At 36.1% G+C, this 17,547-nt stretch overlaps 1 protein-coding gene across 2 annotated transcripts in view; it reads left to right on the forward strand.

Annotated features, from left to right (window-relative positions):
* The window catches only part of GSTCD (glutathione S-transferase C-terminal domain containing), a 134,380-nt gene that overhangs the window by 89,228 nt on the left and 27,605 nt on the right, over positions 1-17,547 (forward strand). The window contains exons 6-9 of one of the 2 annotated variants that reach the window (XM_028492148.2): positions 14,378-14,493; positions 14,654-14,698; positions 16,704-16,832; positions 17,001-17,095. In XM_028492148.2, coding sequence (XP_028347949.1) covers positions 14,378-14,493; positions 14,654-14,698; positions 16,704-16,832; positions 17,001-17,021 — 311 coding nt within the window. In that variant the 3' untranslated portion in view covers positions 17,022-17,095. Of the gene's footprint in view, positions 1-14,377; positions 14,494-14,653; positions 14,699-16,703; positions 16,833-17,000; positions 17,096-17,547 lie in introns of those variants that run through there. The other variant, XM_024119337.3, reaches the window with a different exon arrangement.

Here is a 17,547-nt window from a genome sequence, read left to right on the forward strand (position 1 = left end):
TATAAATATCAATTAAATCTATCTGGTCTATTGTGTCCTTTAAAGCTTGTGCTTCCTTATTAATTTTCTCTATGGATGATCTGTCCATTGGTGTAAGTGAGGTGTTAAAGTCCCCCACTATTACTGTGCTGCTGTCGATTTCCTCTTTTATAGCTGTTAGCATTTGCCTTATGTATTGAGGTGCTCCTATGTTGGGTGCATATATATTTATAATTGTTATATCTTCTTGGATTGATCCCTTGATGATTATGTAGTGTCCTTCATTGTCTCTTGTAACATTCTTTATTTTAAAGTCTATTTTATCTGATATGAGTATAGCTACTCCAGCTTTCTTTTGATTTTCATTTGCATGGAATATCTTTTTCTCTCCCCAATTTTTGTCTTTTATGACATTGCCTCTTTTTTTTTTTTTTTAAGAATCTCGGCCAAGTGTTTTACCAAATATTCTCAATTTGGGTTTATCTGTTTCCTTTATTAGATGGTGGCTAAACTGTTGGCAGGTCTGCAGTAAATTGACTCCTAAACATTTTTGGCAAGCATGCTACAGAGTGGATGTTGTACCCCTCTGAGTGCACCATAGCAGGGAGAACATGGTATCACTTTGACACATTATTCATGATAAGTTTATTACTAGGTTAAGGTGGTGTCTCTCACATTTCTCCATTGCAGAGATACTCATTTTCCTTTGTAATAATAGGTAATCTCTGGGAAGCTACTTTGAGACTGTCTTATTCCCCAGTAGTCTTTCACCAATGGTTTTAGCATCCATTGATGATTCTTACTCAAATCAATTATTACTATAGCTATTGTAACATGGTGATTTTCTATTTCTTTTAGGCCTTGTACATTTATTAGTTGTCCTTCTCTCGTGAACTCACGATAATCAGGCTTCTGCCTTACCACTCCTACAAAACTGCTGTTGTCAAGGTCACCAATGACTTCCATTTAGTACATCCAATGGGCAAGTCTCAGTCCTTATTTTCCTTGGTTTATCAACTGCATTTGACAGAATTAATAATTCCCTTCTCCTTGATATACTTTCTTCAGTTGACCTCTGAGAAACCATAGAATGACTCCTTATCAGTCTCCTTTACTGGTTCCTCTTCAGACTCTAAACTCTAAACATGGAAAAACGTCAGGATTTAGACTTCATACCTCTACCTCTACTGCAATTCAACATGTGACACTTTGGTTCTTCTAGTTGCTTGGGCCCAAAATTCTGGAGTCATGCTTGACTCCTCTTTCTTTTACTCTCTACATCTAATTCATTAGCAAATTCTGTCCGCTCTGTTTTTTAAATATACACCAAACCTAGTCACTGCTCACCACTTCCATTGCCCTATCCTTAGTCTGAGCAACTATCATGTCTGACCTTGACTACTACAGTAGTGTCCTAATCAGACTCCCTGCTTCTACCCTTGCTTGCCTATAGAATTTTCTAAAAAGTCAAATAATGTCACAAAATCCACCTAACTCAAAATAAAATCCAGGGCTTCCCTTGTGGCGCAGTGGTTGAGAGTCTGCCTGCCGATGCAGGGGACACGGGTTCGTGCCCCGGTCTGGGAAGATCCCACATGCCGCGGAGCGGCTGCTCCTGTGAGCCATGGCCGCTGAGCCTGCGCATCCAGAGCCTGTGCTCCGCAACGGGAGAGGCCACAACAGTGAGAGGCCGGCATACCGCAAATAAATAAGTAAAATGAAATCCAAAGTTCTTACATAGATTATAAAGCCATGCATACTCTCACCCCCGGCTATTTCTTTGATCTTTTCTTCTGCCAGTCTTCTCCTATTTACTAACTCTATTTGTTATCCCCTTTGCCTGGAAAACTCTTCCCCCAGACAATCCATATGCCTGACTCAACCACTTCATTCAGATCTCAAATGTCATCTTATCAGAGAGTCCCTTTCAGATCATCCTATCTAAAATAAGTCTCCTCTCCCTCACTCTTTGCCCCCTTTCTCTATTTTTCTTTCTAGCCCCTGATGTAGTATATGTTTGTTTTGTGTGTATCATCTGTCTACCTTCACTGGAATATGTGTTCTGTGGCAGCAGGGACTGCTATATCCCCAACGCTGAGAGCAGTGCTTAGCACCTAATAAATATTTATTAATTGGCTGTTGAAATTCCTCTTATCTTTTAATGATAGAAAGAAAATATTTTTTCCCACTTCTAGTGAAAGTTTTAGTTTTATAACTGCTCTCATTTTCCTCTTGAAATGTTGTTTACAGTGTTTCAAAGTATACTTTAGCAAAAATATTATTTTGTGTGTGGGTTGTATATATTAATGGGTTATTTATAGTCTTGCTTCTTATTCCTAATCCCAATATGTTTTTCCTCATTGTTTGGATATGATTCCTTAAAAGGCAACTAAAATTTTCATATGTTAACCTAGTGTTGTTTCTTTTACTATAAATGAAAGTACGAAGTCTTTTGCTGAATCATCCACATATGGATTTTAAAGCCCATCAGTACAAGTGTTTATTTTAATGTCCTGTTCTCTAGGAAGTCTACCTGTTTTCTACTAGCTTATGAAGAGAGGAGTTCTTGCTTCTTTTATTAACTTAAAAGTAAAAACTAATTACATGTTTATAAGACTTGAGTAAACTAGTAGAAATTGATGGAACTTTTTGACTACCATCTCCAGGTGTTTTTTGTTCTATATGTTTGGTGTCTCTGTGTATCAGATATGTGGGATCTAAATAATGGGAGGAAATGTATGTGACTTCAAATCTGACTTTAACAGGCTTGAAAGTGACCAACATATGTTTCCCTGTTTTAAAGAGTGAGGAAATTTCCTCACCTGTTTTGTGGGTATGGAGATATGTAGGTGTTATTCATAAATGCCCTTATGCTACCATGTTGGTATCACAAACATCAGATGATAGATTTTAGGGCCATTCATTAGGGAGGATATTTAGATGTTAATATTATGTATTTCATTGGGTATCTAGATATGTTTTGTTTGAAGCATTTTCCTCAAGAATTCTCATAAGCAATTAGCTGTTTCTGTATATAACTAAACAGAGCATCTATTTTAACTGTGGTGAACACTACTTATGACTCTGTTCTCAGAATATTTCAAAAGTTTACATTAATATGTCGTGTCATTTTCTTTTCTAAGTTAATATTCAAGAAGAATATTATGATAGCTAATGTCTTTGAGCTTCTAAACACAGCTTTCATAACTCACTTTCAAGAAAAATGTTTTGGTGCCTTTTGTTGCTGACTCATTGACTTGAGCCTATCTAGCATGTGACTGGGTTTTGTATATTAAGTAATTTCTGGAGGTCCCTGAGATATACTCTTGTCCTGAGGTAGGAGGGTATGTAGTCTGAAGAATCTGGTCTGTGTCTCTGTTGTCTCACTGCATTCATTGGAAGTGAATTTGAAGGATGAGTAGGCATTTTTAAGCAAGGAGTTAGGGTAAAGCAATGTTTTCCAAAGTGAGTTCCTAAAATAGTCCCTAAGGAGAATTAGATAGTCAAAGCAGTCAGCTGTCAGATAATTTTGGGAAACACTGTATGTCTACCATGAGACTCTTTAGAGTTTACTCTGCTAATGGCCATTGTGATTCTCTAAAAAATTAGATAATATATGAATTTGCTAAGGCTTCCTGATGGAAGCCACTTTGTTTCCCTCCCAATATCTCTTAATATCCTAAGGGGCTAGTGCTCCAAAAACAGTTTGTAATTTCTGGGACAGTGGTATGCATGACAAAGCAAATAATATGTTTAAAACTTCAGAAAAGTGACAGAGCCTGGTGCATTTGGAGAATACCTGGTGGTTCTATCTGACCAAAGAGTGGTGAAAGGGCAGGAGTAAAGAGGTGGCAGGAAGTAAGCTGGGTCAGACAATGACATCTCAGTGTTTAAAATCTGGTCTGTCAGCCGTGGGCCATTGAAGACTTGCAGGAAGGGGAGTAGCATGAACACATTTGCATTTTTTTAAAAATGGGTACGAAAAGGTGAGAATATAGGACAGAGTGTTTAATTAGAAGAGAGTTGCAGTAGTAAAAGTGAGAAATAAAAGGACTGTGAACTGAGGATATGGCTTTGGGTGGAGGATGATGAATAGATGGTGGTACCATTAACAAATAGAGAGGATTCCAGAAAAGAAACAGTTTGCATAATGGAAGATAAATGAGTTTGGGTTTTGGACATGTTTGGTTTGAGGTCCCTGACTGGCATAAACAGAGGTATTAAAGATGCAATTGGAAAACCTGATCTAGATCCCATGTAGCGTTCCAGAGAGCAGTGTTAGCTGAATTATAGATTTGGGTGTCTTTGCTATAGGTATGGTATTTCAAACCACTAGAGGAGGGAGAGAAAAAAACTTCTTTCTAATAAGAAAGGTCTACCCATCCTGTTACTTCAAATTTACTTCCAGGTTCTTCTGTTTTGTGTTTCTGAAAATTATTTTTAATGATCGTGTGAATCTGGGAAGCATTCCTTTACCAAGTAAATGCCAAGAATGCTGTGATTATTTTGGCTCTTTGGTTGGTTGGTTTTGTTATGTACATTTGTGCATACTCACACACTATAGTTTTTAATTTGCTATTGACCATTACTTTTGCACTTAAAAGTCTAAGCAATGAAGATGTAGAAGTATTCATATTTATTGAACTTTGGTTGTGACCAAAAGGAGCACTTGCCCTGAATATACAGTAACCACCCAGATAAGCCCTGAATTACTTTTTTTTACTATATCAAAGACATTTATGCACATATGATTCAACTCCAGCACTCTCATTGCATGACAGTTCCCTGAAAAGTTGACTTTAGCATGCCTTTCATGCTGATTTTGGGATTAGAATTAAGTATATTACTAAAATACACAGAATGATATTTGATAATGATGAAAATTTCTCTGCTGTTGAAATACAGATGAAACATATATCTATACCACACAGAGGAAACAGCATAGTGTATACTAAAATAGAAAAAAGTTCTATTTGTTTTTTTCTAAAAAAGACAGTAAGCTTTAACAGACAAATATTTAACAGACAAATTGGTAGTCCCATATATATTTGTGTCCTATTCAAAAAAATTTTACTAATACAGATTTGTGATTCCTGGGGTGGTGGATAGGAGCACAGGCCCTGGACTGAGACTGGCAAGATTCAAACCCTGGCTTTAGCGTGGAGTAACCACGTGACCAAAGCAAGTCACTTTTTTTTTTTTTTCTCAAATTTATTCATCTGACAATGAAGTAACAGTACCAACCTCATGACAAAAGATTGAAACAATAAATGAAACATGCTTAGCACATAATAATCCTTCAGTTGTGCTAATACCAGCAAATAAGAATATCCATTCAGTGACTTTGTTTATATATTAGTGATAAGGATAAACATATATATATAAAATTATAATTATCTTCCTCAAACATTCTTTAGCTCCTCTCCACCTGATGACTACATCAGCAGTTCTCTTTATATGGAGTGTCTTTCCTCCTGTTTCCCATGACTGGATTCTTGTCATTCAGATCTCAGTTTTGTTGCTTGCTCAGTAAGGCTTTTCCTGACCACCTAATCTAAAATATTCACCAAGTCAATTTCAACCATATCATTCTGTTTTAATTTTTCTGCATATCATTTATCACTTGATTTAATTGTTTGATGTCAAACTCCCTTCTCTGAAATATAAGAATCTCCCTTGTTCACCATGGTGTCCCAGCTCCTTGATCAGGGCTAGACATAATAATGAGTGCTTAAAAACTTTTGCTAAATTAATAAACTACTCTGTAGAGGTTATAATGAAAGAACCAGAGAATGGGAGGAAGATACAAAATTCCAGTTTAGGAAAAAAAAAAGGTCAGTACCTGTCTTACCCTGCTCTACCCAGGCCCTGAATCAGTGTGTCCGTATATCGGTAAACTCCAACCTCCCAAATGGTGCAGTTTCAGTGCAGCCTTGTTCTTTTAGATCTGTCATCTCTTATGATTTAGTGTAAGCCCTGCCACCCACACGTGCAACACCTATTTGGATCACGGTCCCCATCCCTACCCATGCCTATACCTGGGTTAGTTACCATAATCCTTTTCTTTCCACCATCCCTTGCTGCTGAGATCCCTACAGTTAGGCCCATGAGGTTTAGGACCATTAGAAAGAGAAAGGGAATAGTAGGGCTGGAATTCAAGACTGCCTTTCAGGTTTGTAGAGGAGTCCCTCTGTAACTTGCAATGAATACTACTGCCTTGAGCTGTTAACTCTTAGGTATAATACCTATTTTCTATTTTGGTTATTGTCATAGTATCCAGCACCATTCCATGTATAGGTAGATGACTTAATAAATACTATTCAGTGATGATAATCCTTACAAGCCCAATTTAGGATGTTGTTCAGATGATCTGTAGCTGCATAAATGCACCACAAAACTTAGTGCATTTAAATAACAATTATCTATTTTATTCACAAATCTTCAACTTAGGTAGGACTTGGTGGGAAAGCTTGTTTGTTCATACAGCATCAGCTGGGGAGGCTTGGCTTCCTAAAGCATGGTGCTGTCCAAGAGCAAGTGTCTCAAAAGATAGGACACGGAAGCTACCAGAAATGGGCACAGTCTTTCTTCTATATTACACCAGTCAAGTGGTCATAGAGCTCAGTTCAAGGGAACAGACACAGATGCCACCTCTTGATGGGAATACTGTATATTAATATAGTATTAATATTATAAAAGAATATGGAGCCATGTCACCTTAGATATATTCATTTTCATTTTTTTAATCAAAATAAAATATATGAAAAAATCAAACAAGAAAACCTATGGGTCATATCATATATATATCTTATATACTATGTATATAAGAGAAGTGATTTTTAGAAAGTCACTAGACTCCAGGAAAGTTAACACTCACCATTGCAAGCTACTATCGTTTAACCAAAATACAGTGAAACACATCAAATTAGAACTCAAATTGAGGATTACTTGAATGATCTCAAAAGTTAATGAAACTATTAAAATACCTTACTGTTGTTAACTTAAGCCTCCAAAAAAAGAGGGAGAAGCAATAAATACCTATTTTCTAGAGTTAACTTTTTTTGTTCTAAAGCATTTCAATTTGGTCTTGTTGGCAAGTTGGAAGATATTGTGAAATGTTTTTTTTTAACTAAATTCCAGGGCAAAGAAACAATTACTCTGTGTGGTACAAATAGCATTTGAATGAAATGAAAATATACGTGTTCAATTAACTCTGGTGTCTGGTATTCTGAAGTCAAAATGTTTTGCTCATCTTAGAGAAAAAAAATAGCAGGAATAAGAAGTTTTAAAATTTCCACTATTCAATGTATCTAGCTCTTTTATAAACAAAACAGAAGTTTTGATTTGGCGAATAGTGTGGCTATACTTTCTTCAACTATTGTTCCTCAGCTGTGCATTTTGCCTAAGTACTTGTAGTTATTGTTTTTTCAAAAGATGCCCTGGAATTAGATATGGAAGGGTGCAGGTTCATGCTATATTTGTCAGCATCTGCAGTACTGTAACGTGAAAGATCATCCCAATCTATTTTCAGTTTTCCCTCCTGGATAATCCGATTTTGCAACAAATTGGTTGCTCAACCTCCCCAGATCACTTTTCTATAAAATTTAAAAGGTTGCTACAGTTCCAAGGTGAGGAAATGGTCTTTTTCTGGAAAGGGTGACACTCAAAGTTCAATTCATTAAACAGAGTGACTTATGAGACCTGCAGATAATGCCTTAGTGATATATTCCAAAATATTGAAGTTCAGAACTTAAATTAATCCTTTTTACTGGTAAGCCTGCTTTTGGAAATTTTATTTAGAGGAAAACTGAAATAAAATGCATTTAATGACTGATTCTGAAGAATTCACTTTTTTTCCCTAAGATATCATTGTTAGGGATATCCCTCATTTCCCTGCTAGAAAGCACCTCATTTCCTTGAACAGGTAAAAGAAAAAAAGGACCAGCCCTGAAATTCTGAAATCACAAAGTCATCTGCTTAAGAAATGGCAGCCCATATTGCAAAGAAGACTGAACCTAAAGTTAGAAATCCTTGGTTAGAGTCCCATGTTCACTGCCTACCAGCTGTGTATCTTTAAACAAATGCTAAGTTTGAGCAACCTCTTCAGTGCTGTGTCCTCATTTGTAAACCAAAGAACAGGTTATCCACCTAGCAACCTGACAATACTGAGGTTAGATGGTGTATCAAATGTGCAAGTGCTTAATAAACTGCAAAGCATCATATAAACAATTATCAATCATTTTAGAAGCTTTAATGAAAGAAGTATGGATTTTTGTAAGGTAGGGCTGTTAAATGTCATTAAAAATACTGTACAATGTGGTTAGTAAAATACATCTTCTAAGGTCATATATAATGTTTTTGTACTATTTTAAAATAGGTATAAGTTCATGAAGGACAGAAATCAAGCAGTAGACATCTTTGTGACCCTAACATTGTCTAGAACAGTTCTGTGTAGGTCAAGTTAGTTGGTTGATTTGTTGGTTGAATGATTGATTGAGAAAGATATTGTATGAGGTCAGTATTCCTCAATTTAGAGAGGAATAAATTGGCTTCTTTTGAATTTTGAATTTCTAATTGATAATTATTGACAACTCATAATATCTGTAACAAAACTATCAGAGTGAAAATGCCATCACACTATTACAGTATTACTGATTTCATAGACTGCACTGTGGGACGTGTGAATGGGCTGGGGATGGGGGAGAGAGGGAAAAGGTATCCACTGTTGCAAGAGTATTGTCACTCTGGGGTCAGTGTGGCTAAGAGGATTAGTGATGCTAGCCTGCAACTGGCTTTAAAAAATGTGAGTTCCGACTATTCTAAATTTTCAGTATTTCCAACAAGTCATTTCCAAAATTTAAAACGAGGTTGCCCTAACATAAAATGTAAACTTTATGTTGCCGCTTAGTTTCATGCTTCTCAGGAGTTTCTTGAGGAATTTTATTTACGCTGTTCTAGTTTTTGGTATAGCTTTAAAGGGCAGCTTTCTTATTCCCTCATTAAAGTTTTTGGCAACTTTTCCATCCCCAGTTTTAACATTGTTTTGTAGTTGACTTCCTTTTCTATTTCAATACAGTATATTTTCAAATACAGTTGAATTTGTTTTCGTACTTAATATGTGCAAAAGTTAACTTACTGCCTTGAAATGCTAAGTCATAATTATAGAGAAAATTCATTCATTAAACTTTTATTAAGTGCCTGTTATGTGCCTGTCAGTCTCCTGATACTCTATCCATTTAATTGGGCCCAAGTTTATGTAGTTCCAGGAAAAATCATCTGTATCTATTCCATGCAGACAGAAGCAGTTTCAGCTAACGGTTCTTTTTAGGTGGTTGGTATAATGAATAATGCCTAGGTAAATCATTTTATAATAAGAAAACTTCTTCAGTAGTTAATAATAACAGGAAATATAATAAATAGTTTGAAAAAGTAACTTTTTTCTCTTTTGTCTTTAAAAAAACAAAACAAAAAACTTATTACAAAAGGAATACATGTCAGTGTAGCCAGGAGTGAGGAATAGGTTTCAAGCAAAGAGAACAAATTTATAAAGCAACTTGACTCACCAGCCATGACAAATTCAAGGAACTATATCCATTGTTCAGAGAGGCTGGAACATAGGGGATATATTATGAAAGTAGCAGAAGGTAAGGTCGGCAAATTAACAGGGCCCAGATCGTTAAAGGCCTTTGCCAAGAAGTCGGGACTTTTTTCATAAGGCAGAGGGGAGCCTTTAAAGGTATTTTAAGCAAGGACAGGTATATTTGTAGGCAGTTTTGGAAGGGACTTTAAGTAATATACTCAAGAAAATCACATTCAGTGATGAGCTATGGCACAGAGACAGAACCTGGTGAGCACAGCATTTTCAGGGACTGCCACGGGGAGAGGAGCCTGGGAAGGAGAGTGGGAAGGACAATCCAATAAGGAGTCCAAAGGCTTTCTTGTCTAGAACAGCAGAGCTCAAAATGATTCAATGAGCTCAATTTATTCAATTCCATTTTCTTAATTAAATCATTTAATGACATTAGCATCAGTTGAGGTTGAATGCTCCACATAATTTTATGAATAATTCTATCTAATTTGGGGATATACTCTATCCAGAATAAAAATGATGCAGGCTAGCAATATAAAAGAACATCTTTAATATGGAATAATGTAAAAATAACAGAGCTGTCTATTCAAAGAGAACTTGTCTCTAAGGAGCTCTAAGCATACATATTAAGTATTAAAGCAAGGCCATGTTTTCTGTACAGCACAGAGAGGCAAGATAACAAGCAATGCCATTTCCCATCTGTCCCTGCCAAATTTTCAGTTCTATCTTATGCTCTACCACTTTCCCATTGATCCTCATTTTCAAGCACAAGTGAGCTAATTGCATTTTCCCCCTAAGTATGCCATATCATATCATGCTTTCCCTGCCATCTACTTGGCAAGTTTCTGTTCCTCCTTAAAGACTCAGCTGAAATGCCCCACACATCTCTGCAAAATCCTCTGTGATGTCTCAGTTAGTTCTTTATCTGCAGTGCACATACCTTTGCACATAATGAACACCCATACCATCTTCTTAGATACCTTCTTAGCTCCTGAAGGACAGGGACTATGTCTTATTCACTTTGAGTTGTGTCCTCAGTACTTGGACAAATACTGGGCATATAGTAGGAGCTTAGTGACGGTTCCAAGCATGAAAACCATAGCTACCCTGAAGGTGGAGCTTGGCCTTCACTGTCCATTGCCCTATGAAACTTGATAAGTGACCATTCATCAGCTTGTCTTAATGTTGTTAATTAGGCCTCTTAAAAACATTAAAATTTGTGGTTGTCACCTTCTTTCTCACCTGCCAAAGGTTCTATCGGTGCCACCTTGTGTATTTCAATTGTCTCACACCTTCTCTACAACCTCTGTACTGCACCCATCACTGTTGAAGAAATTTACTCTTGCTCTCTTGGTTTTACAGCTTTTCAAACAAAAACATATTTTAAAAATCTCTGAACCATTAGTTTTAGCCCTTTTCTTTGTCTCTATATTTAATTATATTTTTTAAAAATTCACAGAATGTGGGTGGTATTCTACATCTCAAAGAAATACTTGGAAAACGAAACAGCAAATAAAGTCTAACATGTATCCAAGCACCCAACCATTTTCCTTTTACCAGTAAATTATAATACTCAAGGTACTTTGTTATTTCAGACTAAGAAAGAGTAAATTAAGAACTGCCTGATCTTAAGCACAATTTACTGGACTGAACAGGTGTCCTGGCTGCACATACGCACATTTTCCATCCATGGCTTTTTTTTTTTTCTGCTTTAATTGATGCTTTGAACTGACCAAAAATGCAGGTGTCCTAATATGGCTCTTCCTTAGTTTAAAAATTGTCTCCTTTACCTTTCCTTGTACTTTCTTTTTGGGTAATGCAAACAACATTGAAGTCGTCTAATCAGGTTCCTCCTAACTTGAATTAGACAAGGAGAAGACTCCACTGTGGGAGGATTACATTGCAGGACAAATAAGATCATTTGTATTAAAACATTTGATTTCTTGGGTTTTGTTTTTCCATGATGACACCTAAAGAACCATCGTTTTTAGTCAAGTTAAAAATATAGGGACTTCCCTGGTGGCACAGTGGTTAAGAATCCACCTGTCAATGCAGGGGACACAGGTTCAATCCCTGGTCCAGGAAGATCTCACATGCCACCAGGCAACTAAGCCCGTGCACCACAACTGCTGAGCCTGCACTCTAGAGCCCACGAGCCACAACAACTGAGCCTGCGTACAACTACTGAAGCCCACGCGCCTACAGCCCGTGCTCCGAAACAAGAGAAGCCACAACAATGAGAAGCCCACGCACCGCGACGAAGAGTAGCCCCCGCTCACCACAACTAGAGAAAGTCCACGCACAGCAACAAAGACCCAGCACAGCCAAAAATAAATAAATAAATAAATATGTAAATATTTTTGTGCTTGTAAATAGTGTCAGGCACAAGACTGTTGGATATAAATAGAAAGTAGGATTTGGTTTTTAAATGAATATGGTGTCTCAAAATACCACTTTCTTACCTTGTTCAATGTGTTTAAGACCCTATTCACTTATAAAACTAGAATGGTGAGGAGGAATGCTTCATTAGAGGCAGTTTTTCCATAAAGCACTGAGGCATCATGCTAGTGTATTTTTAGCCCAACCTGTGAATATTATGGGCAGCTTAATAGTCTCTCTATTTAAACACAAACCTGAAAGGTACCTCTTTGCCTTCAACCTTCATTTAAGCACAGATTCTTCATATGCAAAGAGGCAGGCTTAGCAAGAAAAACAGATCTTCATCAACATTTGCTTTTGAAACAGACCTAAGAAAGTTAGGTCATTCTAAATATCTCATAGAAGTACAGTCCAGAACTTACTATTAGATATTCCATTAAATAAGTTTTATTTTCTTATCTCCTTGTTCTTAACAAAAGATAATTTCTTTTGACTTTGTTTTATGAAAATCCTTTGTCTAAGAACTGTTAAGAAATCCACAAACAGAGCAAAGACTAAAACGCTTGTGCTCATTTCTTGCCTCGTGGTGGCTCCATTTAATAACAGCATTTGTGACTCTCGCTCTCCCAAGGGCCTCAAAAGTACTTTTCCTTTTTGCCTTTGGATCCCCCCTTCTTCCTCCCCTTCCTTGTTCTTATTCTTCTTCCTCCAAATCAAAACTGCATTGCCATAATAAAAATAAATAATTAGGTGGATTTATGACTGAATGGATAGAGGGATGGATAGATAGATAGAAGTGTGATGAACCAAGTCTAGTAAGTTGCTAATGGTAGAATCTAGGTGGAGGGTATAGAGCCATTCACTGAATCTTAATTCTTTCAACTTTGCCTTGTGTTTGAAAATTGTCATAATAAAACCTCTTAGGAGTGGCTATCCACTGAAGGTGGGATCACAAGGGCTTTCACTAACTCTGTGTAAATATTTTGCCATTATATTATTAGAGAAAAATGAAAATAATTTTTTTAAAGCTACATGAAACTGTCTTCACAAATGAAGTCACCAAATGATTGATTTAAATGCTTTTCATGTTTGAAATTCACATTAGGCCATGCTAAATAATTAAGAATACACACAATGATTCAGTTGTATGATGATGACCGCATTGTTACAATAGGAAATTGGTTAAATAAGTTGTGTATAGATAGTTAATAAAATACTATGCAGCCATTAAAACTTGTAGTGTAGAAACAAATTCATGGGCACAGAAAGATTTATATTAGAATGTTTCCTATGCCATCTAGAAAATTATGAACTTATGGGTATAGCTGGAAGTACATATATACAGAAACATTACCTATGAATTATGAGATAATGGACTTCTTCTCTCATATAGATCTTTTTAAATCCACATTTTCTATTTTTTCCTAAAGGTTTCCTAATGCTTTAATTTTAGTAACATAAGAAAGAAGGAAAACAGAAAAGAAAAAAGCCATACAATTTTTCTGTGAAAATGGAGTGGGGAAACTGTATCTGTAAATAATTTTTGATCAAGCCAAAAAGATTATCTGGGTTTTTTCTTTTATCTGTATCACTGAGAGCTACTGTCTTACATTTTCTTAATCTTGCTCTTATGAACAGTGCATTTGAAATACGTAAAAACAAATAATTTTATGCATTCTTCTGAAGATATTTTAGTGGACTTGACTAGTAGCTTTTGAAAGAAAAGTTAAGATGTTTTCATGCTGCTAGGCCCAAGGCATTTTGTACTTGGAAATGCCCTGTCCTCAATCCCTAATTGCATTAAATTTCTGTGTCTGACACACTCATGAGGAAAGGAAGTTTCAAAGCAGAAATAAGAAAATCTAATTTATTTCTAAATACAATAACCATTGATATATTTTAAACAATGTGACACCTATGTTCCAAGTGTCCTAACCAGAAGAATTAAGAGTTCACGGATGTGCCAGTTAAATAATAAAAATGTTGTTATTATTATAGGTCTCTTTTCTCCAAGGCAATTTAAGCAATGTGCTGAAATTAGGTAATCTTTACACTATGTCTCTGAGAGGGAGAGAGGGAAGAGATTATCACTGTTAATTTTTATTCATCCAGTAAACATTTATTGAACACTTTATGACTCTGAAGTTAATGTTTCACTTATTGTTTCCTCTCTTTCAAAGACATTTTTTCATAGATTTTCTGTTAATGACTATTGAAAGAAAAGTTGGGTAGGAATAAAAGTAAAAAGAAGCAAAATAGAGTTCACCTCTGGGTTCCAGTTCTCTAATCCTCATGGTGGGTTACATGGAATGTGTAATCCACTTACATCTGTACTGCTCTTCCTGTAGGTTGCTAGTCTAGTCCACGAGTGCCATCTCAGTCCCCTACAACATATAACGTGTCATTGTCTTCATCTCTTGTCTTTCCCAGGTAAAATGTCCAGTGATCGAGCTTTGAGGAAGCAGCAACAGTTAAACAACCTTGTTTATGTGGTGACAAATCAGGCCAAACCTGGTGACAGAATTGTGGATTTCTGCAGCGGTGGGGTATTCTATATCTCCTTTATTCTCTTTAGCCTTTCCAAGACGATGTGACTTTACAATACTACATTAAAGGTCATGTTTTTATTTGGCAAGATTACTGTCTCAGAATAAACAAAAGCCTTAGAGACCAAAGTTAACTTGTTTCTTTTTTTTCCTTTTTCAGGGCCATGTTGGGATTGTCCTTGCTCACATGCTGCCATCATGCCAGGTAAAGTCTGAATAATAGACAAAAGGAAACTACACAATTCAGTTAGCTGAGTCTGGCTTTTTCCTCCTCTTTGAGTTTATAATCATTCACCCAGGTCAAATATGTGGCACAGGCATTTTATATTTCTTTGAACTAAACTTCTAAGATTCAGAATCATAGGGAAGAAAAGTAAGTAGGACCACTACATTTTTTTATTTTTTATAAAAGGGCTGTATTTTTAAATAATTTTTAAAAGAAATAATTATTCCACTCTTAAATAAAATAATTAATGATGAAGCCAGTTTAATTGTCAACATAGTTTTATACTGGAAATACTAGCCTCTGAAACTTGTTGAGCATATTCTTTGGTAGCTTGATTTTTATTCATTGTATCAGAATTGTAACAACAACATTTTTTAAAGAAAAAGATAAACCCCAAATCTACCAACTGATCCACCAAATGCATTTCTCCCCATGTTCTCTTTGTCATTGTTCATGAGGATGCTTATTGCTGCAAATTCTAAAAATGCAAGTACAATTTCAATCACCTGCTTTCACTCAATCTTATATCATAAATGTTTTTTGCTATTGCAAATAGTTTCAAATATCATCATTAAAATATCACTTAAAATGTGACTGCATAATATGTTTTTAAGTAAATGTACCATAATTTATACAATTGTTGCCACCATTTGTTAGAAGTTTGTGCTGCTTTTAGTCTTCTGTCATATTAAATCATTTCTTCACAGTGACCATCTTTCAGCATAGAAGTCTAGAATCTGATGATTGAACTGGGGCAGATCCTTTGTTTGTGAGCTCTCCGGAAATTACAAAATAATTAAAGTGATTATTCTCAGAAGAAAAAATGTGGAAGAACTCATAGACTAGCCAGAATGATACGTAGCAGAATGATAGAGAGTAGAGAGTATTATTCTTTATCTTTCTCAGAAAATAAAGAGCAAAATAAATGAGGAATACTGGGAGAAACAGGCAGATGTTTGTTTCATCACTAAGGAAAACAACAATTTCATGGTTGGAGTAAGAGGAATAAAGCTCATAGAGCAGAATCCTGGACATGTAGAGTCAGGCAGGGATATGGTGTCTTTTTTACCCTTCCCAACAGCTCTGGAAACTTAGAAATGTTGAAACTGGAAAAGGGAAGTCTTGACTAGAGTAAAGGCTGGAAAACCTTTGACCCCAAGTATCCTCTGACAGGCTTTTTATACAAAGGGATCCAGGATTTTTCCATAAAGACAAGCATAAGGACAAAATAAGGACCAAACTAGGAATGATAGTGATGAAAGTGATTTAACTTTGCTGCCCACTTTTCTCCATCTAAACCAGTGGTGGTCTCCCACCTTCCTTGGCCTGGATTACTGTTAGAAATTCTGAACTGGTTGCCCTGCCTTCTGCCTCTCCCCCACCAATCCATACTATGCATTGCAGCAACCAGAGCTCCTTTCATTGCACATAATCTGGCTCCTGTTACCTCTCCAGCCTGATTCCTACATCCCACACCCCGTCCCCCTACCTCCACCGTCACCATCACACACTGTACCCCAGCTATACCAGTTTTCGCAGTTCTTCAAATACACCGTATCTTTCTTACCTTGGGCCTTCATAAATGTTTCTCTCTCTGCTAGAAACACACCTTTATTCCCGCAGCTGATTTCTATTCACTCTTCAGGCCTCAGTTAATATGTTACTCTTTCACATTAAATGACTAAAACCTCCCTTAGTCATCAAGTCTGCGTGCTCTGATAACATTATATGTCTTTCATTATACACTTATCACTCACTGTATTATAATTGCCTGTTTCACTTATATCACTATATCTAGGAGCATCAAGAGTTCAAGGACCTTGTTCATTTTTGTACTATATTATCTGGCCTACTTCCTGGCATAGGATAAGGATCAATATAATAAGATCTACATTATTAAAGCTAGTAAACACAGTAATAATACTTTACCCTAATGTCTGAATTATGTTACTGAATATACTATTGTTTCCTGGGTACAATCTAGGTTACATTAATAGAAAACAAGGAATTATCATTAATTCGTGCTAAGAAGAGAAGTGACGAACTAGGGTTAAGCAACATTTGGTTCATTCAAGCAAATATGGAGTATTTTACAGGGACATTTAATATTGGGGTAAGTAATCAAGCAATTTCAATTTCTTTAATTAACTAAATAAGAAAAATATGTCTTAGAGTAAATAAATGTGATAATTTATTTTCTCTGCTAAACAAGAAATTTATAACTTTTGTTTTCTACTGTCTGTAAAGTCTAGCCTATTAATGAATATTACTTCATTCACAGCATTTCATCATTACATGGTAGAGATAATATTTCTTCCTCTACCAGACAAGAACTTTATTTTCTTCACTGCAGAATCTCCAGTGCCTAAAAAATTGTCCGACACATAGCAAGTACTTAAAAATAGTTACTAATTGAATAAATAAATGAATTCTAATGAAGATGATGACTTCTCTTGGTTTATTTTACATTTTTAGAAGATAGTGAAAGAAGAGAAAAACAGAGAATATAAGAGGACAATTAGCTTGTTAACAGCCTGTAAATACTAGAGTTGCTTTTAGATAATGCTTTCTTTAGCAAGGATTTGATATCTACATGTATTTTAAGCTTCCAATAGACAGAAAGTATATTGGTGATGTTTCTGAAACCTTCAGATCAAATTGTTACTGTTTGATACTACCAAAAAGACCAAGATAAAGTGATTCTGCCAGTTCACTTAAACCCAGGGTTGTATGCTCTGGTGGAATTTGAGCTTCATTAAGATGTTAACATTGGTTGGGAGTCCGCCTGCCGATGCAGGGGACGCGGGTTCGTGCCCCGGTCTGGGAGG

Source organism: Physeter macrocephalus, chromosome 7 (genome assembly GCF_002837175.3).
Source record: "Physeter macrocephalus isolate SW-GA chromosome 7, ASM283717v5, whole genome shotgun sequence".
Classification (NCBI taxonomy): Eukaryota; Metazoa; Chordata; class Mammalia; order Artiodactyla; family Physeteridae; genus Physeter; species Physeter macrocephalus.